Below are 26,741 nucleotides of genomic sequence, written 5' to 3' on the forward strand. Positions count from 1 at the left end.
GTTGTCAGGGTCTGGATGGAGTGAATGAATCATTACCACAGTAACCTTGATTTGATAAGGTTGAGATATATTCGTTATTATTTATGTGAGAAATAACTGGGGCTTTAGGAATGCTTCTAGTAGTTAGTTCTGAAGACAACTAGAGTTACCTTCCTTGGAGCACCTGCTTCTCTCTGTTAATTACAAGCAATTATTTACAGATGAGAAAAATTGAGAGAGATATGAAAAGCTAACTCAGAACTGATTTTGAACCTTTCAAGAAAAGAGGGATTTACTTTAAAAGTTCCCCCTACCTCCTTCCTCTAGCAGGGTTAGAATGACAACTGGAATGTATTTGTCAGTATAGTTAGTGATGGGTAGCAAAAGCTAACTTGCTTGTGGGAAAGCTCTCTAATCTTGTCTGTGTGGTGGGAAATGAGACAGTTTTCTAAACTTCAAAACAAGCTAAATGTGAATCTTCCATATGGCACTGGTTCATTGTGCTTTTAACAGAAGTGAGGGGTACCCCCCAAGAAGAGCAGTAACTGGATCCACTGACTTTCACTGTAGTATGGATAATCACTGTTGATCAACCATATGCTTTTAAAATCTGTGTCTTTTGGTTGTATTGGAATGTCATTAAACCTGTCTCATTGTCTTGAACCTAGAGACAGCTATTGGCTGAATTGTTATAGGGGGATGTGATCTGCTTTCAAGACAAATACATGTAAACATGCTGTCAATCTGTCTGTCTTTCAGTTCAGTAGCTTTGGAACTCACTGGACATCTCCAGCAGAATTTGATAGAGGGATATTAATTTCAAAGGTATCATATGTAGGTTAGGTGCTCCAAAGGTGCATATTGGTAGCTTTGAAGAGCCTAGAGTCCACGTCTCACCCTGAAGCACAATGATTATAACCTGACATCTTAGTCATTCCAGAAAGCAGCAGCCAGCTGGACAACCATCACACATGTAACTAAGTTCTCTGGGAACTCAGAGAGAAGGTAGGAGTGATATGAAAAGGATGTGGAGAAGAGTAGGAGCTGTTAAGAATGGAGGACATAAACAGGTAGGAAACTTGTTTTTCTTAGTTGTGGTACCCACAGGACAATTGGCTTAGCTTTTTTAGTTTCATTTGTTATAAAAGTGTGAAAAATTTCCTAGACCTAGAAAGGGTCTGGTGTGATCTAAGAAGAAAGTAGTGCACTGCAAATGTCCTTACTGGAGAGAACATCTTTAGCAGCAAAGGCAGAGTTTGAATACAATAAATTGCAGTAAAACTTAAAACAAGGATTACAGTATATAATTGTGATGAAACCAATATTCCCCCCTAAATTGGATAGAACAAGTGTGAAACCTACTTATAGGGTCATTGATGGTGTCGTGGTTTAAACCCAGTCAGGTAATTCGTTCGCTCACTTCCCCCCCTTTCTTGCCCTCCCCCTGCTCCCGGAGGGACGGAGAGGAGAATCGAAAAGAATGCAACTTCCACGGGTTGAGATAAGAACAGTTTAGTAACTAAGGTATAACACAAATCACTACTGCTACCACCAATAATAACAATGATAAAGGAAATAACAAGGGAAGAGAATACAACACCTCAGCACCACCCGACATAACTTGCCCCCCTCAGCCCGACCAAGCACCGACCGATACCTCCTCCTACCCTGCAGTCTCCCAGCCCTTCCGGCCAACTCCCAGTTACATCCTGGGCATGACGTGCTGTGGTATGGAATACCTCTTTGGTCAGTTTGGGTCAGGTGTCCTGTCTCTGCTTCCTCCTGGCTTCGCCTCCTCCCTGGCAGGGCATGAGGCTCACAAAGTCCTTGGCCAAACCAAAACATCCTTGTTATCAGCTCTGTTCCCGAGCCAAAAGTCAAAACACTGCACTGCACCAGCTACCAAGAAGGAGAAAAATGGCTGCTACTGCTGAACCCACGACAGATGGTAGTGCTTAGCCTTCTACAAACCAAGTGTACAACAGAACACTTTTCAGTACAATGGTGAATGGTCTCATTTGTGACAGGACACTTACTGTTTAAAGTCAAGTTGCCGTAACTACAGAATGCCCAGAGACCCATAACTTTCCTTGTTATGTCAGTATCGAGGCTGGCAGATTTTATAGAAAACCACGTTTTTGCATGTTTGATCTAGTTCTTTGTGAAAGGATAAACTGATGTCAAAGAGAGATGTCCAGAGAGGATGAAGGCTTCACAGGCTTTCTGGGAACCTTCAGCTGGGCTGCAGGATGCACATTTGCAGGAAATTCTTGTATTCACAGACCTGCTGACCTGGTAGTAACATCTACTTCAGTGACGCAGACCATTTATTCTTCCTGCTCACAACGTAAGGGGTTTCTAAACAAGTGCCCAATACGTTACCCTCCTGTCCATTAAAAGTGGAAAAGCAGGAGGGTGATGGGAAATGGTGCAAATTTCTGCTGCTTTTGTGCTGTCTGGTTTTGGAAGAGACAAGAGCCCTGGCTTGCAAAGGGAGCACTGAAATCTTGCCTCTACCACAGACCTTGTGGATACTTTGAGCAAGTTATACAGACTCTTTGTGCCTCCTGTTAGTACAGCTGAGATTATGCCACTGCTTTAGCTCAGGAGTGTGGTGAGGGTAACTGCAATTAAGGGTTGCTGGATGCTCAGCTGTTCTGATAGTAAGAGACAATTAATAGCTCGGAAGGTAGAACCTCTCAGCTGCTCCTTGGGAAAGTGAAGGGTGAAAGTTAGCTTTCAGTCTTTTATGGTTTCATAGGAGAATTTTCTTTCTCTGATAGCATGGATAATATCTTCTGCAAGAGAGGGTGAAGGAACTGGACTGCCATCTGGATTAATGATCCATTCAGTCATGATCACTGGCTCTGCAAATCAAAGACTGCATGCCCTGGATAAAGCTATACAGAGATATCAGGAAAAAAATCAATGTCATTTCTTTCTGACTGAAACAATAGAAATTTGCTGCAAGGAAAAAGTCTATGAAACAGAAAAAGGAAACTAGAAACATCTTTATTTAAGCTGTCATACTACCTTTATGCTTAAGAGAAATATCTGAAGATTTTTTTTTGCTGGATCTAGCCTTGTGGATGTATAAAAGAGAGTGATGGGTGAAGCAAGCCACTTGTTTCAAGCCTCCAAGCTGACAAAAGAGAGTAGGGAATAATTCAGACAAAGACTCTAGATGCCAGTTCTTTCATCTATGTTATTAATGTGCTGTGTTTGATCCCTGTAGAGAGCTTAAACAGAGACAGAGACAGGATGTGCATCCAGTGAACATTTCCTGTGATAGTATATTCATAGAGGTTTTTTCAATGGTCTTGAAAGTTAACTCCTCTCACCTCTTTATCTGTCTTCCCTTCCCGAGATACCCCAAACGTTTGATTTGCCTTGAATTGGTTCCAGCACCAGTCACCAAATATTTTACCTGTACTGAAAGAAGGAAGAGAAAAACCAGGCTCAGGAAGAAAATGTGAATTATTAGAGCTATTGCTGAGTAAAGATTTGTAGGTAGTTTGGGAGTTTGTTTTGGAGAAAGAAAGGGAAAATGTAGGCTTAATGGACAGGGACTTGGGAGTGAGTCCTCTTAAATTCCCAACTTGGTATTTTAGTTTGTAATCTTGTTTCCATCGTTGCAACCCACCTTCAGTATTCAACTTTTTTTGTTAGGATAAGTTTCTAATCTTTCCAGCTTTAAACTGATGTTTAAATGAATGGAGTGCTGACAAACCCAGGGTGCTGTCTTGCTTGGAGTAATAACATTGTTGGTGTTGTGACCCTTTGGAAAACTTGAGTGATCTGAGACACTGGCCACTTGACAAGCTGAAAGTGTTATTCCAAATTGCTGTGAAGCTCAGTGTTGGATGCCAGGTTCTGTAGAGGCAGGGAAAGATCAGCCCTACTCCAGCCAGGAAAGGTAGCAAAGTGACAACTCTTTTCCTCTCTGATTTGTCACACCTCGTTAACACTTGTACCTCTCAAACCCACTCAGCAGTACAGTCTCTTCTAAGATCCTGCAGCCAGGGTTACTTGGTTTGTATAGTCCAGAAAACTGATCAGGAATTGGGTGTACACTTTGCTTTTGAAAGTGTGGATTAAACGTTAGAGAACAGGGTAACTACTTGCACTGCATCCTTACCATATGTTGGATTGAATGATGGAGTTCAGAGGGTTGTAATCAATGGAGTAGAATCTAGTTGAAGGCCTGTCAGTGGTGTTCCCCAGGGATCAATATTGGGTCCAGTTTTATTCAACTCTTTTGTCATCAACCTGGATGAAGGGCTAGTGTTGGGTATGAGCCAGCAGTGTGCCCTTGTGGACAGGAGGCCTAATACTATACTGGGGGGCACTGTGAGGAGTGTGGCCACCAGGTAGAGGGAGGTGATCCTTCCCCTCTATTTGACCCTAGTGAGGCCACATCTGGAGTGCTGTGTCCAGTTCTGGGCTTCTCAGTATAAGAAAGAGAAGTGGGTACTGGGGAGGGTCCAGCAGATGGTCACAGAGATAATTAGGGGTCTGGAGCATCTCTCTCATGGTCCTGTTCAGTCTAGAGAAGAGAAGACTGGGAGGGGATCTCATTAACACATATAAGTATCTCCAAGGCGGGTGCCATGATGACAGTGCCAGATTCTTCAGTGGTGCTCAGCAACAGGATGAGGAGCAATGGCCATAAACTAAAACGCAAGAAGTTTCACTTCAACATGAGGAAGAACTTCATGTTGAGGGTGGCAGAGCACTGAACAGGCTGCCCAGGAGGGTCATGGAGTCTCCCTCTCTGGAGACACTCAAGACCTGCCTGGATGTGTTCCTGTATCACCTGCTCTGGGTGACCCTGCCTCAGCAGGGGCGTTGGACTGGATGATCTCCAGAGAGGTCCCTTCACAGCCTAACAATTCTGTGATTCTGTGACTTGGCATGTCTGGTTTGGATTTTTTTTTCCTTTTTCTGTTTTTTTCTTATTGTCGCTCACCTTTGACAATCACTTCCCCTTCCCTCTTCACTAACATTTATACTGATGTTAGTAGGATCTAGCAACAGTGGAAAACTTCAACCAACAAAATATGGTAGGGGTATGGAAGGTTTTGGAAAGGCCTCTGTTTGATACAAGTCAGATCCCTTCGAACAATACTTTGATCTTATAGACTTGTGTTTCAGTATTTCTGTGCCCTTAAGAGCGGCTAGGTTATCTCTGTATAAATTCTATCATATGAACCCTGCCTTATGACAAGAGGTTGGATCTTTCCAGTTTAATGCCACCCTGTTTAATGTTTATCCTGCCGTTTCCAGTTTAAAGTGAATCCTGCTTTATATGTTTTTGCTGAAGCCAACCATTACTGTAGACGTAGATCCTTTTCTGGCTGCAGGTAAGCTGGGAGACTGGCCTTCAGGTGGCTGTCTCTGTTCTCCTGAAAGAAAACTCTGCCCTATGATATGTAGCGGCTGAGCTGCTGTGACATTTTCCTTAACCCTGTTACAGTCAACATGGACTGGATTAGTGTTAGCAAAGACCTGTTATTAAGCTGTTTATGCTAATCAGATTTACTTTTGGCTGAAACAAGCACTCAAAGAAGTAACTTAGCTAGGAGGTCTGAGAGAGCAGTAGCCAGAGGGTTGAGGGAAGCTGTGATCGGGACATAGGCTGATGGGAGCTCTTCTGTTGACACAGCTGAAGCTGAGACAGAACTTGTCACATCCCCAAGCTTAATTGGAGTCTGATGAGACTATGGTTCCACAACTGCAAATGCAATGTGTGTTTTTATAAGGCAGTGAATGCTGTCCCCTCCCATGTTGGAACACCCTCCTATTTAGAGAGGTGCAGTGTACCGTTTCAGATTTGCTCTTCCCAGCTTTGGCTCATCTCCTGTGTTTATTTAGCACTTTTAGTCGAGGAGCAGCTCAAGTCAGTAGGATGCTCTCATTGCAACCAGTCTGACCCTGGGAAGGTAAGGCTTGTTCTGCTGTCCTCAGAGAGGAGTACGATGCTCATTCTTTATCATCAGTACTAGGCAGTGTTTTATAACTGGGAAACGATTAATTTATTAAAGTGAAATTAAAGAGTGGAGAGCAATAGAAGGTGTTTAGGGTAGCAAGGATGTAGCTATCCAAATTGCAACATAGCCAGGATATTTAGGTGAAATTCTGCAGTCTTTCACAATTTTCCTTGGGATCAGCAATGAGAACAAATGGCCATTTTAATGTATATGATACGAAGAATGTTTTTCAATAACAGAAAGCATCTAACAGTATCTAATTATAGAGTAGTTGGTACCTATGTCACTTCTAATGGCACAATTAGTTTTATAGATGAAAGATCGAATTAAAACTTAAAGATGGTGTAGTTTTTGGCAGAGAGCCAAAGCTTGAGTTACTACACTTAGTGACTTCAGGAAAAAAGAAAAAGAAAATAGATGCTTGCTCGCATCTGTAGTTTTTAAAAGGAGCCTTGATTGCTTGTGTTTTATGTTTCTTTGGTAATATTAACAAGGAATCAGATGAGAAATAATAATAAGCTAAATGGTTCAAACTCAAGTGGCCAGCACTGGGAGCATATGTGCATGGTCTCAGGATATATGTTAGTCAGGACTGTGGCTGGATTTTTGCATCAAGCTATCATGGTTTTATGTGATGGGATCTCTTCAGACCTGCCTCTTAACAAGAATGATGTTTAGTTTTTTTTTTTTCTCATTTATTCTGAAATTGTTTGCATTTTTCTTCTCTTTATTCTTTTAAGCTTTTTCATAGCTTGAAGAGGTCATTTAGACAGGTGTGCTGGTTGGTTAAAGCTTGTGTGATGTCTCTGTGAAATTGTAGATGCAAACCTCATTTAACTAATACTGAAATGTAGAACTTGTATCACTCTGAACCTGGAATTTTGTGCATGGTAAAAACTAGGTTGTTCACTAGTTCTGTCTGTGGGGAGTGGTAAAGGTATCACTGAGGAGTTTAATGTCAAATAATGCTCGAGCTGGTCATGAACCAAAATATTAAAACAATGTTCCATATGCTAAAATCTTCTCAAAAAGCCTTATAATTCAGAATTGTCTTTTCCAGTTGGAAATTTGTGTGTGGTGGGGGAAGGGTGCAGAGGGGGTGGAGGGTGCTGTTTGCTTGTATTTAGAGGAAATTTGTCTTTAAACAAGCTAAATGTCCAGGTATTCTATACAGATTTGGTTTTTGGAAAATCCTCAGAGGTCTAAATTGTATTTAGAATAAAACCTGTTTAAGAATAACACATGTAATTGCTACCATGGGAAATGGAGTAAACATTCTAAATTGAAGGTTTTTAGAAAATAGATCATTATTGCAGTACATGGAAGAATGCATTTGAGATAATTCTGCCCTCTTCTATGCACTGTGGTTCTTCTAGTTACATACATTAATAAAAGACCAAGGCAGTCTCTCTCAAGCTCCAAATAATGATTTTCAGTCACTCAAAAAAAAAAAAAAAAAAAATCTCAGAGATTTCCAGTTTTGCTTACTGGTCAAACCAAGCAAATACAGGATTGAGCTGGTGGCATTTGAATTAGTCTGTGCTTAAATAAATCGCAGGGACTACAACTTTAAACTTATGCTATTCCATCCCTGGTAGTTTAAAAATATTTTAGGATTGCCAGTAGTGATTTTTAAATGTGCTCAAAGCTTGCAAGGTGTGCGTTCCAGGCTTGCTAGGAATCCCTAATTATAGCTCACAGGTTACACATTCACCTGACAAAATCGGTAAATAAACCCTGAAAGGCAAGAATTCCACTTCCATAGTTAAATTCTGAATGCTGCAGGTTCAATCACCAGGGAATGGGCAAATAGCTCTACAATAACATTACATTTCAGTATGCCAAAGGATGAAAACATCCACCTCTTGCCAGATTAAGAAGAGGTTCTGGTTAGTATATATGAAATGCACAGATTACTTGTCAAGTGAAAATATTGTAAGTACTTGGGTGAATTGCACCCAATTGTTTGTTGATTTCATGACATGAATAAAAGACAAATGAAACTAAGTCAAGCTTCCACCTAACAGCAGGCTTGACTCTAAATCTATCTGCCTTTTTTGTATTTATTTCATGAGGGCTGAAATTGTCTTCATTCAAAAGACAAGCAGTGGATCCAGAGTGGTTGTGGATTGGTGCAAAGATATTTGTGGTCTCTGCTTCCCACCATACAGGGGATGACATATACTTAATTTGAGCTTAAAGGTGGTCTAGGAGTTGAGCAATTGCTTGATTTCTCACTCAGGCTTACTAGAGGGCTGGTATCACTAAGGTTTTTTCAGAATCCAAGCACTTTAGGCCAAAAAAATGTAATTAGGGAATTCCATTTTAGTGAGAGGCAATAATTCAGCATCCCATTTGTTCGGTCCTTAACTGGGACTAGAGGGAAACTGATAGCTGATTATGGCTCTCTTGAGCCATATACTTTCCCAAATGACACTAAATTAAAGTAATGAGAATGGTTGCACTTTTAAGGGCTAGGAATAATTTCCCAAAGCAATTATATTTCTTCTTAGGGTTTTCAGTTCATTCAGTTAAAGGAGGTTTGCTCAAATTTCTCAGTAGTTTTCAGAGGTAGGTATATAAATATATAGAGCCAAGTGACATAATTGTACCACTCGGTGACAATTAAAATGGCTTAACTGGCAAGCTTCCATGGAGATAACCCACCAGTTAGAGGACTCCATGACTATCAGTCTTTCTGCTTTTGTAGGACTTCTCTGTTTGGTTAAAATGCATTTAAGCAATTTATTTATACACTTCACACAATTTAAACCAAATAAACCAACCAGAAAAAATGTAATTTGCCTATGATTGTCACATATCAGCCTTACCGGCGCTGGGCAGTCGGCATGTCCTGAGGCACTAGCAGATGTAATGTCCAATAGAAAACTGTTTTACTGATTTCCTGTTCCACGAAACATATGTCTTATTGCTGTGCAACATATGATGTTTAGTTGGATATAAAGATAAGTTTAGGATGTTAGCATTTATAAAAGCATGATTTCCACTGCACTGATTTCTTCCCTTTTCTCTTGTATTTTTGGAAGACACTGTTATCCCTTTTCTTTAGAATTTGTCCCCAATGAGACTCAAACAAACATATGTTCTGACTGTATTTCTGATCTCTCCTATGCCATTGTAACTCCACTGATTACAGAGGGTGGGGAGGTCATGGGGGTGTTATGTGCTTAGAGCTTCTGAAACTGAAACAGTACTTCTGCCTCTAAAATAGTGCATCCAACAATTAAACCACCCCAAATTAAAGCTGCTTATGGAAATGCATTTTTCTCATCTTGGTAAACTCATTTCTGTACAGAAGACCCAGACAGTATCTGTGCACTGCTGGTGTCCTTCATGAGCTTGCTCAAGTATGAATGCATTACTCTATCTGTTTCAAAAAAACAATATCCATATTTATGATGTGTCCTTTTGTCTCCTGTCATTAAGAAGTTGCGTCTTCAGAGACAGTCTGCTTATTTCCTTTGTGCAAATATTGCATGGACCCTTGGTAATCACTGATTACAGCAGGGAACATAGGTGGCTGGCTTGGCTAAGTTGAGGACAGCAGTAACGAAAAAAACCCATATTCCTAGACCCCAATATGGAGCATGAGTTTGCAGCCTATGGAACTTAAGTGGCTGCAGAGATGTCTTCACCAATTGAGATGCAGAAATTTCTAATGTATAGAGTGACCTAAGAGCCCTATAAACTGTCCAGGCTGCTTAAAGGTTCATTTCCTTTCCATAACTTTGAGGGTTTTTTTATACAGCACACTGATGCTATGTGTGTTCAGCACAGCATCCTAACCAGACACAGTGAAGAAGAATGGAGTTCAGGTTCATGTGGGAGGAGAACAGTATGTTCAGAATACTTGATCTTGTTAGTGCCTATTATACAGGTTGGCTGATGTCCCTACACTCCTCACAGTGAATGAGACTGTGATTCAGACCCAGTATAGGTAGTATAAATGTGTGAAGCTAATCAATATGGTCCACTCTGTATTTATCTGCCTATTTCTGGGATTTGTTCTGCTGGTATAAGCTCCACATGGGTCAAGTTGGCTGAACTTCTGGTTATCCTTCTTATAACTACCCACAGTAGACCACAGACCTCAGTCTCTGTGTTAAAATAGTCTAATGAAATCCCACCAAAGATATATGCGGGGATATTTACAGCACAGAACTCCTGTGGGACAGCTCTGCCACGATGGTACACTCCTTGCCTCATAGCCATGGACCAGACTGCAGTCATTATTTTCCCAGTTAAACCCATAGCACTAGTGGATTAAGAAATCATCTCAAAAATCTGAATAATCCTTTTCTGAAGGGAAGGAAGGGTGCTTACTGCTGCCTTGAACTGTGCATAAGAGAAATAGTGCAATAGAGAATGAGGAGCTATTGTTTCAGAAAACAAAGGGTTTACTTCAGTCTGTTGGTCACCTTCATGTGTTTGCTATTTATTCATACAGGATTACATCTTGCTATATTAGTCTTATGCAACTGAGTGAAAACCAACATCTTCAGCTGCTGGCTTCTCATTTTTGTTTCACATTTGTTGTGTCTGGGTCACAAACAAGTTAGTGTAACCATTCCAAATAGTATGGTGAACAGCACTCTGTGCTTCACATGTATGTGCTTTTAACTATTCTTATTGCACATCATGTACCACATGCGTTACACAGAATTAGGAACAGTATTCTTTATTTACAGTACAGTGTTCTTATGTACATTCATACTGAATGGAAATTTCTCAACTTGCTGTGGTCAGATATTGCTCAAAATATTGAAATGTGCCTTGCTGTGTGAGACCTATTTGTTGCTACGAGGGATTTACTGAGTAATCAAGACGAATGAGAGAAATGTGACAATTATTCTGTGCTGAAAGAATGCTTTATCACAGGACTAAGGTATATGCCCACATGAGAACAGGTGTATCATGTGAAAGCACATGGGAAAGTTCTGTAAGGCAGAGGAAAAATGATTTTGTGAGTGGAATTTATTAGCAAATGCACAAAAGCCTTTGAACCCCTTTAATTTACAGCTGTAAAACTAGTTTACAAGTGAAGGTACTGAAGACATACAGTTTTGGTACATGCTACTCAATGTTTGTATGTTTCTGAGCCAAACATTTCTGCACACACAGAGAAAATCAAAGCAATATGGTTTGTAGTACACTGGCATGCAGCAAGCTGTGGAGGCCTTTCTAGTTGGCACTTGGTAACAACCATTCCCATGAAACAGGTATATTCTCTTAGTTATTTATAGAGTTACAGGGAAGTAATGAATTGGGAAATAAATAGTACTTGCTTTAGGAAAGCAACCCACCTGTGTCTCCCAGGTAAAAACCATGATGTTGATTTGGTGTTCCTCATGCATGTGCAAGTTCAAAACTATTAAACAGAGAATTGCATAGAATACTGAAACCCCCAAACAAGAAAGTTACACTTCCATTAGAGAACTGCCTTTAAAGCAAACAGTTTTTTCACCCTCTATGCAAGTTTCAACAACCGCTGATGACACTAACAAAGCAAATTGCAGTGAGGAGAGCTGGGAAGTACAGTCTCTGTGCAAATATATGTCAAAATGTCCTTAAATATCAGGCCTTGCAGCTAACTCTGTTATACTGGTAGAACACCAGCCCCCCCCAAACCCAACAAACAAACTGATTTCAGTGCAAGTCCTGTCTTTGTGCAGGACTTTAAATAATGTTATTCTTTGGGGGAGTGTGTGTGTGTGTGTGTGTTAAAAAGTATTAAGACCCTTGAATATTGCTTTATATAGTCTTTAATATTTTAAATAACTCATTTTACTTGATTGTTATATGGCCATGTGCAACTAAACTGAGAATGTGAAGAACTGTGCTATAGAGACAGTAATTTCTCTTCAGGAGTGCAAAAATGCTGAAAGAAACAGAGAAGAAACAGAGCATAGATACATTTAATTCTTGCTCCTGTCCTAGCAAGAAATCCTGTCTCAAGCTAAATTGCTTTAATCTAAATGTAGTTTAAACTGGAAGAAAGGGTAATGTGCTCTAAACTTAAGAGCTCACATACCTATGGCTTTATAACTTACTCTCTGAAACAGAGGTGCACATGAATCCAGCCTCTGCCATTGTCCAGGCGTTCCTCTGGTGTTGTGGGATATCCTTATTGCCATTCAACTGGAGGGGTATATAACTGGAGAGGTTTAAATGTATGTTGCCTGTTAATATCACTGCTCTGTGAGGAAAGGAGGATGTCAATTTCTATCTGCAGCACTAATGAAGAAAACAAAATATTTAGATGTACACATACATGTGTGTGGCTGCAGCAGTACAAATGAAAGATACCCTGCTGTTGAAAGGGAATACCTCATAGTGCCATGGGGGTGTAAACGTTCATCTGGGCAGGAGAGAAATGAGAATTTCACTGCTTCAGTGGTGAAGTTAGTTTTGTACATGCAGGTGATTTATTCCAGTCTGATTTACTACCCAAACAATCCTGCTGCAGGCAAGGAATGGGCCTGTCTCTTTACTACAATGACGTGCTTTCAAACCTTAAAACTGAGACCTGTCCATTGTTTTTTTCAGTGGGCTGTTTTTTTGTTTGGTTGGTTTTTCTTTTTCTTTTTTTTTTCTTTTTTTTTAATCTGAAAACAAAACAGCATACTAATTCCTGGCCTGTATGTTGAGCTTGTGTGTTGTAAACGATGAGCCGTTAAAAAAGCCCTTGTATTACCTGTTCTGTGGTGAGGCAGGGTCAGTGACTGATGAAAGCTCTTCTCCCTGATGTCCTCTGATACCAATGGCTGTTTAGTTCCTCATCTAGCATGCTTCTGGAGGTGTTGGTTGTACAAGAAATGGCAGAATATCCTGATCAACAGAGACACGATTATGTTTTATTTTCAGCACCCAATGGACAGTCAATGCAGTGGAATGTCCACAAGAAAATAAGTGAACCTTTTAAAATCTATATATATTCACATGGTATCTATAGTGAATTATTCTGAATTTCTGTTCTTTTTATTCTGCATTTTTATTCTTCTTTTTCTATGTGGCAACTTTTGAATCAAAGTATTGACACACCAATGAGGCAATGTGGTGCCATCAGCAGAGGCAGTATAGCAGACAGTAGACCAGGTCAAAGAATCTCCAGAGCTTTTACATTTTAAATTCACCTCACATGCTAATGGGGCAAATTTGTGAAATTTGAAGGTTCGTTTCTTCCTATTTTATTTTATTTTAATTTTCATTTTAAATTTTATTTAATTTAATTTCATTATTTATTTCATTTCTATGGAAACCTGGCATTAGAAGGCTTGTTTGCTAAGTAGATAAGCTCAGGGACTGTCCCCTTCCTGCAACGCATACATATGCTAACTTATTGGGTGTTTCATAGAGAGAGATGGGCACTTCTCTCTTCAGAGTCACTTCAGACCCATCAGTGGCATTATTAGCCAGTGTTTAATATGCAAACATTTTTTGTGCTCTTTTCCTCTTAAAATAATAAACACAAATAGTAACAATATTTTCTGTAACAGACAGCTTAATCCCAGCAATGTTCTCAGGATCCAGGAAGAGAAGGTTTTAGGCACCAGAAGTCCTTGGGGACTTTTATTACTGGAAATGGGATCTTTGCCAAAATCTTCAAACTATCTCTATAGAAAAGACAAGATAAATTGACTCTTAGGGTTGTGCCAGACTTCTACTTTTCAGGAATCTTTCTTTTATTTCTTTCAGCCTAGCAGAGGATCAACTTAATTTGTGAATCTACTGAAAATGAAGAAAGGAGGGAGGTGGACAAAATAGGTGACACTTTAAGCTATAGGAGCCTCTGCAGAAAACAAATATGGCAATCAAGATAACTTAACAACTATAAACAGGCTGTCAGAGGGAAAAATTACATTTTGCTGTAACACAGATCATATACAGATGACTGATTTCTCTTTCAAGTTCAAGCACAAAAGGGTTGTTTATATATATTCAGCATCAGACCTAGTTCTTGAGGAGATGAGGAATGGTGGCTAAAGGGCTCTCAAAATGTTTCTTGGCAAGGAGTAGAGGATAACAATCAGTGCAAGTATAAATAGCTCAGAATGTTGCTAACAAAAGTGAAGTTGTTCCTGCAGATAATTTGTAATGCTTGCCTTCTTAGATGCAATCAGAAAGTTTTTGTTACCGTACATTATATGTTAGCTGTGAAGCTGCTTTGGCTACCCGCTACTTTCCTCTACTTGGGATGTGCTAGAAGTACCTGTGTCTATAGAAATCTAGAGACTGTGTGTTTGCATGAACAAGGAATGTCGTGCAATGTGGGCTCAGTTTCTTTAATGCATCAGATCCTTGTGCAGATACCTGTCCTCTGTAAATGGTCTGGAAATCTTGCTGATGTAAAGAAAAGCTTCAGAATGTGATGTTAGTTTACATAGTTTCTTCCAAATCTAGAGACCATGAGCAGAAAGTATAGAATCATAGAATAGTTAGGGTTGGAAAGGACCTTAAGATCATCAAGTTCCAACCCCAATGCCATGAGCAGGGACACCTCACACTAAACCATATCACCCAAGGCTTCGTCCAACCTGGTCTTGAACACTGCCAGGGATGGAGCATTCACAACCTCCCTGGGCAACCCATTCCAGTGCCTCACCACCCTAACAGGAAAGAATTTCCTCCTTATACCCAATCTAAACTTCCCCTGTTTAAGTTTTAACCCGTTACCCCTTGTTCTATCACTACAGTATCTCGACTTACTGTCCTATTAACTAGTATAGATATGACCAAAGGGACTCTTTCAACATACTTTCAGCATACTCGGTTTCAGTGATTTAGTGCTCAACTGTGGCACCTAGGTTTGTACTTCCATTACCTACCATTCCCAGGTGGTTTGTATCCTGTACTGCATTTGCCTTGAGTTGTTTGACTTTCCAGATCATGCAAAATCTTGACGTGTTCAACATAGTACAATTTATACTAAGAGGAAAGTAATTGTGTGAGATGTATAAGGAGATCCTCCTACCATTATTTTCCCTGAGGACTTGTACTTTCAGTTGTGCTACACTGACAACATTTCCCTAGCTTTGACTTTCCTTTTGAGTCTCCTTTTAGTAGTGTTATTTGCTAAGCTAACGTAATGTGCTGCCTTAAATGGACTTTCCCATTTAATTTTAATGAGTGGAAAAGAGACAGTTGTCCTTAATCTGTTCTGCTACTGTTCATCCTGCTTGCTTTGCAGGATCATGGGTTTCTTGGAGAGTCCCATATAGACAAACCCCATAATAGTGAAGGAAATAGTAGTTGTGTGAATTTGACCTATCTCCTGCAGAAGGGTCTTACTGATGGGTTCTTTTACTCTAAAATCAGTATTGGAATATTGCTCTAACATTGTTATAACACCATGATTTGATACAAGCGTTATGGACCATATGGACGTGTAACTGCTGATATTACTCAGCTGCATGTAATATATATAATATATTATATATTTATATATTATATATAAATATATATTTATATATATTATCTTTACATATTATATATAATTAGAAATTTAACATATCTCTTTTTTTTTATTTATTTATTTTTAATTGGGAAACCTGAATTCTACCTTCTAGCTTTTATCTATAGGTAAAGCTTTTAAAGTAGCATCATTCAGTGATCTAGTCTTATTGGTTACTTCATGCTTCATTCCTATTACAAAGCTAACAAAGAAGATGATAGACTAAACTTTGGAAAGTGTAGCATAGTCTGGAAACTTCCTGTATTATCCAAGTGTGATGGGCAGACATGCACCAGCTAAGGAATATGCAGGATTGTAAGCATTCTTTTTCTCAACTGAGTAGCTGTTCATTTGACTGTTTTGGGGGTGTTTTTTTGTGTGTGTGTTTAATATTGTATCATTAAGGACCATAAGTCTCATCTGGTTGATGCCAACAGTTTTAAAGCAAGCTTGTGATTTCCTAGTGCCTTGATCAAATTATGTGGCTTCATGTGTTTCTGTCCGCTACACTGCAGTAACCACGACATGCTCTTTGTAAATAAACCCCACAAGAAGTTTTAGACTTTCTAACTAGAGCTGTCTTGAAAAACACAGCTTTTCAGAACATTTGTAGAATGCTCTCTGAAGGTTGTCATTCAAGCTGAACACTTTCCTTCAGAGACAGTTGAAACATACATGGCAAGAGAGCTTATTCGTGTCCCTTTGGAAAATCTTAGAGTTGAACAATGTAATGTTAGTTGTGCTGCTGAAGAAAAGTCAAAATAGGAAGGCTGCTGAGCTTCACAGTTAATTTCCAGACACTTCTGAAGATTTGCATTTGTAATGCAACTGCTTGGTAAAATATACAAGAAATAAGCAATTTTGAAGCTTAAGGTAGACACAGCGGGGCTTCTTTCTCCAGGCTACTTCCCAGCATATTTTCTGTTAAAAATACTTACACCTAGCTTTTAGTTTAGGAGTATTTTCTCTGCTGAGCTCTTACTAATTAAATGCAAGCTTTCCCTGTATCTTCAGATCAGTTTTACTGTTATTTAATACCAAGTCTATTAGTGATTTTAAAATGGACACAGAAGATTGAACAACTCAAAAACTGGAAAAGTTTGTCACAGCTTATCATGACACTGAAGTAATCTTTTTTTACTGTATATGTATTCTGTCCTATTCATCAGTACATATTAAAAATTTTCCTGTGTACCACCATTAATTTCCTTATTTTTAAAGAATCTCACAATTTCAGAGCGATCTGGTCTGATAAAGAAGTCTCAAGCCTGTGGCATGAGGAATGGTACATAGACATTAGAAATCTGAAGAACCCATTAAGCTACTTAATCTTTTTTTTTTTTCTGTCAGTGCAGGATTTCATCATTTATGATCTGGTCAGTGCAGCAGCAAATGAGTCAGTTACAGATTTCCAATGAATGAAAGGTAAAGGTACCCACTTCATTGGCAAGACAAAGAATTAAACCCACCAGCAGTTCTCACAGCAGCTGAGAGAACTTAAAAGCAAGAATGAGTTAAATGAGCATGTGGTGTAGTCTTGCTAATAAGACATAAAACCAAGTGTCTGATTGCTTATGGTCATTAACAGTCCAATGGCTCTTTTTGTTGAATAGGGCACAGTAGCCTCAGTGTCCTGGCCTAATTCCAAATATGCATTCATTTTCTTTCAAATCTTCCTGAAGTATGAATTGGATATGGGATTCTCTTTATTTCCTCATAAATGAACAAGTTCTGGGGCTACTGCTTCCCAATCCAGAAGCAGAACTTGGGGATTCCCCATAAACCCATTATATAAAGGGAATTATTGTTATCATAATGTAAGTTAAATATTTTTTCAGTGAAAAAGGAGGCCAATTCAGCCCTTCCTAAACCACATTTTTCTCGCATCTTATGTAAGGAAATGTAATTGCTTCAGCGCTCATGTCATATATTCTCAAGATACTGGAGAAGGTTGATCTGTTCTGAATCACACCCTTTTGTTTGCTTTGCCTTCCCTTTCTTGAAAGATAGACTTATGAACTTCTTACAGTCACCCTTTAATTCAGCATAAAATGCCCCATTCTTCTGTGGTGACATCCCTCCCTCCTTTGTTGCTGTACAGATACTCGTTATTGATGAAAACCCCTGTACCTCTCTCTTAAACCTGGAGATTGGTGTGTATAATTTTAGGGTTTACCTCATGCCTTGAGATGCAAACCAAGTTTTTACCTCAACATCTATCTTTTCCTTGGGATGCAAGGCAAATACCTACCTTGGTGCCCATCTCTTCCCTAAGTTGAAAATCAAGTTCTCTCTGTAGCCGGTCAGTTGCTTTTCTGTCAGCCATCACAAATGCTGTGACAGGTGAGAGAAGGAGAAATCCTTCAAGGAATACATGAAATTGGAAAGAATAAAAAAAAACACAAAAACAACAGCAATGGGAAGTTAAGAATAGAAGCAAATGGCTCTATAACAATAGTGTCAGTGGCTCCCTATGGGAAGGCCTACATTTCAGAGGGCAGCCTCCAGTATCTGTCAGGTTGCTCTGTACAGTCCTGACCCACCATGTAACTCATCTCTGATGCTTAGGCACACTGGGTCTGCACATGACATTTGCTTTGGTTGAGGCTGTCGGCTGCTGAATTTGGTCAGAGACAGAAGGAGAACATGGTGCCCTCTGTTATGTTCAATAATGATGGAGTGGCCTCTTCAGTTTGCAGGTAAGAGAGAAGAGATGGTACAACCTGAAAACGACGGTAGTAAACAGAGGATGTGGTTCAGTATCTGTAAATACACATAACAGCAGAAAGACTTGTGTATTGCCTTCAGAATCCTAAATGCTGTGGTTTTCTGCCAAAGTGGTGAAGTTTCTACTTTTACTCAGATCTAAATCAGTCTTGCTGAACTGAATGACCCCTAAGTAGACATGTTATTGCCTTACAAACTATTTAGAAAGTAATGTATGACTAGTCTATTTATAGACTTATTGCAACAAGTAGTTTTTAAGTGTAGTGTTAAAATAATCTATGTTCTATAAGCATTAGTCAGCTCCTTGGGAAAAAATCTGATTTTTAATTCCTTCAAGCAAACTTGAGCTCGCTTTAATTTTTTGATTCCAGCTTTTAGCACCATTACAGTTTCAAATGTCATCATCCTGGACAGTAAATGTTAGTTGACTCTGGAAAACCGTTCCATCGTTCTTCCTAAACTGGGCTTCTGCCCTGATAACAAGACTATTTTCTTGATTAATTTCCCCAGAAAACTCAATACAGCCAGCATTTCTACCACAAACTGAAAAAGAGACTTAGTCTCACAAACTCACAGATTGTATTAAAATGAGAGAAATCTGGAAAAGTATTCCACTCTTGTTAAAGTGAACATCTCCCTTTTCACAAGCTAACAGTGTAATAAGACTTCTTAAAAGCTTCTGCTCATCACTTTTTTTAGAAGTAAACATTGTCCTTAGGAAGGTACAGAACTTCCAAAAGAGAATCCTGCTCCCTGCAACTTGATCCTTTAAGAAATGTACTCTACAAAATGCTTTGGAAAAGAGGTCTGTACATTTTTCACCTGTACAATATGGGATGCGCTTTTTGATATGTAGTCTTTGTGAGACTTGACAGCATAGCTGAACGGAAAGTATGATTCCTTTTAAATGTGCATCTTTATTAAAAATATTTTTATATAAAAATATGCATGTTATATAAATATCTTAATGTATATTTTCCTGTTAGGAATGCCATCGTATCTGTTAGGCTGCCCCTGTCAGCACATGTGTACAACAGTATCTGTATAAGGCACTATCAGAATGGGATGTCCAGTGGGAGATAACGGGCTCAGCTCAGTGATCTGAAAGTAGTGCTTAATGCTATTTGAGATGTCCCAGTCATGCAAGGATTACCCATAAGGCTGGCAGGTGCAATAGCAGGACCTACAGAAAACTCAAGCACTGCTAGACTGTCAGTTGGAGCCAGGTGGAATCCCCCAGGGCATCTCACATGGCACTAACAGCTATGTTTAGGCAATGGCTGAGTCTTCTATTTCACTTGTATCAGAGGCAAAATTTTCACTGACTTTCCTGGGACCCCAATTTTACTTTATAATGAGACTTATATTAGTACCAAATTAAATCTCATAATTTTTGCACAGCAGCTCCTGAAAACTCATCACCCCGTGATTATTCCCACGTACTGCTGACAAGAGTTAACTTAGAAGAGATATATGAGAAATCCCCTGAACCTTTCAGTATTTTCACTATTTTCTTGTTTTTTTAATATAATAACCTAACTTCAGCTTTTTATCAAAAAATAAGTAAAAAAAAAATATCTCTAAGTAATGAAAATGTTGCAACACTCCCACGGTTCTTGTTTCTAATGGCTGGGAAAATGTATTACTGGACTTAGTGGATTGCTATACTTAGTAAGCAGCAAACACAATTAAAGCCAGAATATACTGCATCACAATGTACTAAATTATCTCGACAAGTTTCATTTAGTTAAAACAACTCATAGTGTACTTTTCCTTTCAGATGTTAATAAAAGTAATGAATTCTTGGTTGCATGGTATCTTACTGTAGAACTCTTACACTATTAAAATTATAAATGTAATCATTTGAAACTATTGCCTTTTTGGAAAAAAGAAAAAAGCAGTTGTTTGAGGTGACTTTTTGTAAAGAATGATCTTATGCGAAGAGCTAGAGTTGGAAGGATGTGATTAAATGTGGTATTACTAATTATCTGTTGGCCATAGTTTGTTCTTTATAAACCTCAAGGCAGTTCACAAGGTTATTATTGTCTCTACTGTGTGCAGACCAGGGAGTATAGAGGGGTGAAAGAACTTGTCTATCCAAGGAGCCAGTGACACAAATGAAGATTTGCCATCTGCCCAAAGGTAACATTATAAAAACACCAATTCTCTGTTTGCATTTGCAGTCTGCCACACCGCTGGACAGCCACGGAAGCAGTGAGGGCTCATAACTTGTAGTGGGTGCAAATACTGTATTGTTAAAAGCTATACAAAAGCTATGCCAAAGAAACCGGTTACCTACCACTCATCAGCCAGCCGGTAGTGGTGAAAGGATAAAAGAAATGAGAAATGATCTAGAGAAGTCTTATAATGATTAGCAATTGGTAGTGTGGGTGTTAGTGATTAGTTAAGTCAGATTGTACTGGAATGCATTAAAGGTAGAAAAGCCCTGAGTAAAACCACATTTGGGGTGCCCCAATTTGCCTGGGACACCTCATCAACATGAATAAGTATTTACATCCCAGCCTCTCGCCTTGGTTGGCATGGGCCGTTTGCAAATTTTTGTAATGGTACGCAGTCTGGATTATTTTAGAAGAAATAAAACTCTAGAAACTTCAAATGCTACATTTTAACTTTATGAAGCAGAAGTATTTGCCTTTTTAAACTTCTCGAGAGGCTGTGGGAGTTTATGCTTCTGTTGAATTACCATTACTGACAGCATTCTTGCATTAATAGCATAGGCAATAATGAAGTACATAGCAATCATCATTAATATTTTGCATTAATTTCAGAAGATAAGCAAAGTCTTGGTAATCTCTCATAATATGAATTAATAACTCTTTTCCTGTCTCTGCAACAAGCAAAAGGAACAGTGGCTGAAAATTAGTAGTGCAGCTCTTTAGACTATTTATTCAATGTATATCTGTTTCAAAGTGGGGTGAGCTTTTTCTAATATAATATCAAGAATATGCAACCATATTTTATGCAGGTTGCTTTATTTTATAGAAAATACTTTTTCAAGGTAGTGACATAGACGAAGAATTTACATCCTTGTACAACTTGCTGTCAGTACACAGTGCTGCTTGTTTTTCTTAATTCATTTCCAGGTTGCAGTGACTGATTTCCCCTCAGATATCAACTGTAATTCAATGCAGCAAAACCTCATGCATCAGTGCTCCAAAATTACAGAATGGCTGCTGTCAGCCCTAGCTACCTAGAATCTACAGAATTGTGTGTTACCTCTGGTGCACTTGACACCATTTCAGTTTTCCTCCACTGCTGAATCCTGAGATCTATTTCTTCTTTAGTGTTTTATTGGTGCAGTGGTAAACAAAGATCTATAGGAACTATTCAATAATATACAAGTACATATTTGTGTACTTTAAAGTTGTTAAAGAGTAGTTGTAGTAGCAAGTTGTTTGGGGAGGGGGAAATGTGTATGCTGGGAAGTAACTGTTCTTTTAATTTCCAAGTTGAAATGTGATGAAAACTTCACTAACTCCTCCTACTGCAGGTTTTACAAAATGTGGTTTTATTTTTACTTCTTATGTGAATTACTGCATGTTCTGGAACTGGAGTGAAAATTAAGGAAACACACTGCATCCCACCGAAACACTTTGACGTTTTATTGAAGACTAGGTTACAAGTTTTCATAGGTAGATCTCACTTTGCTGGAGAATTCTCTTGTGAGAATGAAGTAGTTATTATCTGCTGTCACTTTCTTCACTGGGATTGTGACTTTGGTACCAAGTTGCTTGGTATCTGTTAAGGTATTGTTGGGGAAGATGGGCATGTTTGAGTTCTTGGTAGAAATGAGTCAGGAGAAAATATGTGTACTGTCTCATTTAGTGTTGATGTAGAGATTCTTCAGGTGGTTCTTGAAAGGTCTTAATCCCACTAGAATGGGGTCTGTCTGTGAAGATACTCCAGAGGAAGCAAAACCATTCTGCTTTCAATATGAAAGGCAGTATATTTTGAGTAACAGAACTTCGCAGTATATTATTCATGGGTTACTAGAACTTCTACTTCACAAGAAACTCTTGTTAGTTTTTATTACCTTGTCTTCAGCAGATATTGTAGAGCCAAGTGTTCTGCTCAGAAAGATTGCCTTTCATTCATTTTGGAGACTGCATGTGTCTTCAGCTGTCCCTGTGTTTGCTTTAACAAATATTCTGGGGCTAATGAGTAATTAGAAATTCATCAAGCCTGGAGAAATACCAGGTCACATTAGATGCTATTATTCAACTCTGGCAATTCTGCAGAGTTGGATGGGAACTGGCTGCTTGTTTCTACTGCTTTTAGGCTGGTAAATGCAGGGCGTCAAGTCCTAGCTATATATCCTTGTGGCAGAAACACTTTAAACCCGTGGTGGGTATGATAGGCAGTGCCCAGGGAAGGCCTGTAATGTGTATGAATCACTGAAAGCAGAGTCTCTAACTTGCCTGCCAGCTGCAGGGTAGGCATGTTTTGGAATCCTGTCTGCCTGCTTGAGACTCTGTTAGAAAGGTCTTAAGTATGGCACAAAGGATCCTCCTAATATTTTGCAGTAATCTTTTTAAGGTACTTGAATAATTTTGAAAACACTCAACTGGAAGGCAGTCTTATCACTGAAGGCATTCAAAATAGAAAGTTATTCACACTGAACATGCAGACTGTTTTTGGTGAACTCCTATGAGAGGTCTTGACAAGATCCTGTAACATCTACTGGTTTTTAAGAAACTGTAGACTTCAGTCTGTGAAGCTGCTTCAGTTGTTAATTTATCAACTAGTGCCCAGAGGGAACATCTGAAATACTTTGTCTTTACCTGTGAATAATTTCATAAATGACTAGTGTGTGTGGGAAAACACTGAAAAATGATGCATTTCATGCATAATCGCTAACCCCCTTCTGAACCCTGATGCTACTTTAATATATCAATACAAAAAAATTGCTGAGAAACCCTGCTTTCCCAGTTATTCTTTTAAAACTGGTATTCCTGATCTGATGGCTTCAGTCCACTCTGAGACATCTGTGTTTGGTTTTATTTTTATAATAATGGCCTTAGAATTTCTAACTCAATATGGGACAGATTAGTTAAGTTTTCAAAGAATTAAAAGGAAGGAAGGGAGGGAATAATAGATTTGCTGTCACTCCTCACATGAATGTGAATTAATTTCAACATCCTTACAATGTTGACAAGCGTATGCGCATCTGGGAGTTGTTCACTGGGCAACTTGGTATTTTATTTTTCAGAAACAAATTGTAGTTGTTCTACCAAATAATATAAAAGAGGTTATAAAGAATTTTTGCTGAATCTTTGTACATGTAGGACATCAAGGTAATTCAAATAATCAATTTTTCCATTGTACCTGCCCAATCTCTTGTACCAGTTCTATAATCCTAACAGTAGGGTTTTTACCTGAAGCATGCTCTTCCTCCATTTGTGACAGACACCAAAGCAAGAATGTGATTTTGGACAACCATGTAGAGTCTTAATTCTGTAGAAATCTTGATCAATTGTGTCATTCTTGTATGTGTAGACTGGAGATTCTGTAGCAGCTCCGTATGTTTCATACAATAGCAGATGCTTTCTTATGTCTTAATGCCAAAATAGAGAGTCTTCAAATTTACGGTACCTTTTGACATAATGTGGTATTCCATTCATTTTATGAAATGGGTTATAATTTTCTTTGATTTGCAGTGAGATAAGTATTTCATATGAAATTAGGTATCACATTTGGGTAATCTGAATAACTGGGCATACTTTGGACAGTTGCAGTTCTGGCATATTAATTCCTTACAGGGATGTTTTCACTTTTGTATTATAGTCTGTTTGGGTTTCTATTGACAAACTCACTAAGGTTAAAAGGATTCTATTTCACCTGAGTTACCACTGTTACCTTTGTTTGCCTCTTCACACAGACAGTGCCTTCTCAGTTGTTACAAATGTGGGGGGGCTGCCTGTGTGAGATGACAGGGACATTTCTCCAGGTGGGCTCCTGAGCTAATCTTCCAGTGGGTATGCCTTAGATATTAACCTCTAGAGTATGATTAGGCTGTGTTATTCAGTCTGGTCTGTGTAAACCCAGAGAACTAACACTGAAGTCCTGGAAGTTAAAATGCGACTGAAACTAGCCTGTTCTGATATAAACAGGTGACAGGCTGAGGCTGAAAATTTGATTTCAAAGTCTGGATTCTTGACACACAAAGCCTCATTGGCAGATTTAGGTATTAACATAGTTTCTGCTACAGATTATGCTTGGTTGATGGACATCAGATAATCTTTACTGATGTAGGTCAGAAGCTTAGTCACTGACATGCTGTCACCCTGATAAATATGCTTAGAAGCATCTAAGCAAAACACATGATGGAATCTGTCACTTCTCAAATACTTTGTTCATACTGGTTAAATAGCAACAGGTGTCATAATTCTGTTAAGATGACGAAGTTCAACCACCATATTGAATAGGCCACAAGCCTGACAGTCCTTTAAATCAGAGTTTCTAGACCACGTATTTCTAAATTTGGTCACACACTGTTATTTTGTTTCCAAAATCTGAATAAAATGTATCACTCAGTTTTCAAAATGGTGAGTGGAAACAGCACGTGTGTAAAATTATCTCTTAATTTTATGATGAGTCACATATCAAAGTTGTGTCTCCTCCCTCGTGTCTTGTCCCACAGTGTTGCAGAAGCTGTCTTTTCGGCTGGGTGCGGTATTTGGAACATAAGCCAATGGATCAGGTCGGATCAAGTATCTATAGAAAGAAATTACAATTTTTATTAAAAAGAATTGATGTGAGCAAGAATATATTAAGTGCATACAGTTGTAAAGGTGAAAAGATCTGAGGAAGACATAAAGGCTTACTTTGAAGGTGCTTAGTCTAGTTCTTGTTGGGTAACTTGGACACTTGGGTAACTCCGCCTGCTTTAGAGGCTAATAATAGAGCTTTTCATGTTTTGCTTGCCTAGACATCGTATGTACGTACTAGGCACAGCTAAACCTTAATTTTGACTGACAGCTCCTTTGCCAGTAATTCTGTATTTCTTTATGCATTTCCTTTACTCCTTCAAGAAGGCACAAGCAGTCTACAGAGCTATTTCTCAAATTATTTTGTGAGAAAACAATGGATAATTCTTGTCACTCTGCCCAACAAATAAAGAGCCTGATGTTGATAATCTTGGTAAAAGCTGACAGTCTGTAGACAGACTCTTCAGAATAACAATTTCTAGTAGATTTGAATACTTGAGGAAAATGACTCATGAGTTTGAATACAAGTTTGAGATGTTTAAAAGAACTGCTTTTCTTGGGTAAAGGATTTAAGAGCTTCCCATTAATTTATAAGTGTAAATTTGTCACTGTTTTGACAGCTATCTCAAGTGATAAACTATCTGATCTGAGATGGCTTTAGGTGTTAGCACTGCAGTAGCTTTGTGGATTAATCCCAGCATTTTATTAATCCTTGCGTATCTTGTAACTTTCCCCCCACAAAATGAAATTGCAGAAAAAACAAGTATAAAAGAATCCTTTCTCTCATAACTTCATGCCACATTTCTGTCCATCTCCTCGTCAACCAAATGAAAATGCTTGAAATGCTCTCCGAAGAGAGGCTGCTTGCATGCAGTGTGGTGCTTCTAAAGATTTCCTGCGTGACTTTGCAGTGGCTCTGAAGAAAGTTTCTTGTTCTACAGCCTGTGAACTTCTACCATTCTGTATAATGAATATGTTTTGCCCCAGACTTAATAAAAAGCCCCCAAAAATTCTTCAATAAAATGTGAAATAGGAAATCCCGATTAACTGAACTAACATTTTCTGTAAGTGTATGAGCAATCACTGCCATACGTTCTCCAAAACTGCTGTATGCTTTCATCTCACCTAGTAACAGACTGTTCCTGGCTCCTCAAAGCATGGGCTTCTGAGTCTGTGGCACATTGCCTTTATGGTGGATACTCAGGAGAATCGCCTTATCTCCAGGATTTGGAAACACCACCTGCTGCTGTTACTTTATTGATGTTCTTCCTTCTGTCAGGGCTAAAATAGCATAGCAGTGTTTTCTCTATCTTACAGAATTTGTTGCTACACGTAGCCTGAACTTATTTGTGTAAGAAAACTGTGGATGTAAATAGGGGATTAAAAAACTCTATTCAATCTGATGTTTATATTTACTCCAGAACAATATATTTTTTTTTTGCTGATCCAGGCAATGAAACCGATGAGCAGTGAAAGAGTCTGCCCTATTCTGTTCATTAAATACAAATGAAGTATGTTTAAACACATGCTTATCTTGCTTGATTTTTTTGGTTTTGGTTTGGTTTTTTTTAGAAATAGGTTTTCTTAGATTTGGAGGGAAAAATTCAGGTTTCCCTTAAGTAAAAATAAAAGTTAACAAGATTTGTATAGTGATAAACATTGACAAAGCTGTAAGAAGCCTAAATGTACTATACACAACTGCTAGTGTGTTGAGGGTTTATAATTGGCCTGATGACAGATCCCAAATTTCAGTGGTCATCTTCCTCCCTTAGGCATGCCTAGGGTGGTACTGCATAAGCAATTCCTATGTGTGGTCTTTGTGTGTTACTGCAGAGAGCTGAAATC

The 26,741-nt window shown here is 38.8% G+C and overlaps 2 protein-coding genes across 8 annotated transcripts in view; both read right to left on the minus strand.

Moving 5' to 3' along the window:
- F13B (coagulation factor XIII B chain) overlaps positions 1 to 26,741 on the minus strand; it is a 323,209-nt gene that overhangs the window by 95,561 nt on the left and 200,907 nt on the right. The gene's annotated exons all lie outside the window — the stretch shown is intronic.
- The window catches only part of KCNT2 (potassium sodium-activated channel subfamily T member 2), a 134,855-nt gene continuing 132,057 nt past the window's right edge, over positions 23,944 to 26,741 (minus strand). For 6 of the 7 annotated variants that reach the window (XM_061465548.1, XM_061465547.1, XM_061465545.1 and 3 more), the window contains one exon: positions 23,944 to 24,903. In XM_061465548.1, coding sequence (XP_061321532.1) covers positions 24,792 to 24,903 — 112 coding nt within the window. In that variant the 3' untranslated portion in view covers positions 23,944 to 24,791. The other variant, XM_061465544.1, reaches the window with a different exon arrangement.

The sequence above is a fragment of the Pezoporus flaviventris genome, unplaced genomic scaffold (genome assembly GCF_033815535.1).
Source record: "Pezoporus flaviventris isolate CSIRO_AGI_PZ_B2104156 unplaced genomic scaffold, CSIRO_AGI_Pfla_v1 ptg000040l, whole genome shotgun sequence".
Classification (NCBI taxonomy): Eukaryota; Metazoa; Chordata; class Aves; order Psittaciformes; family Psittacidae; genus Pezoporus; species Pezoporus flaviventris.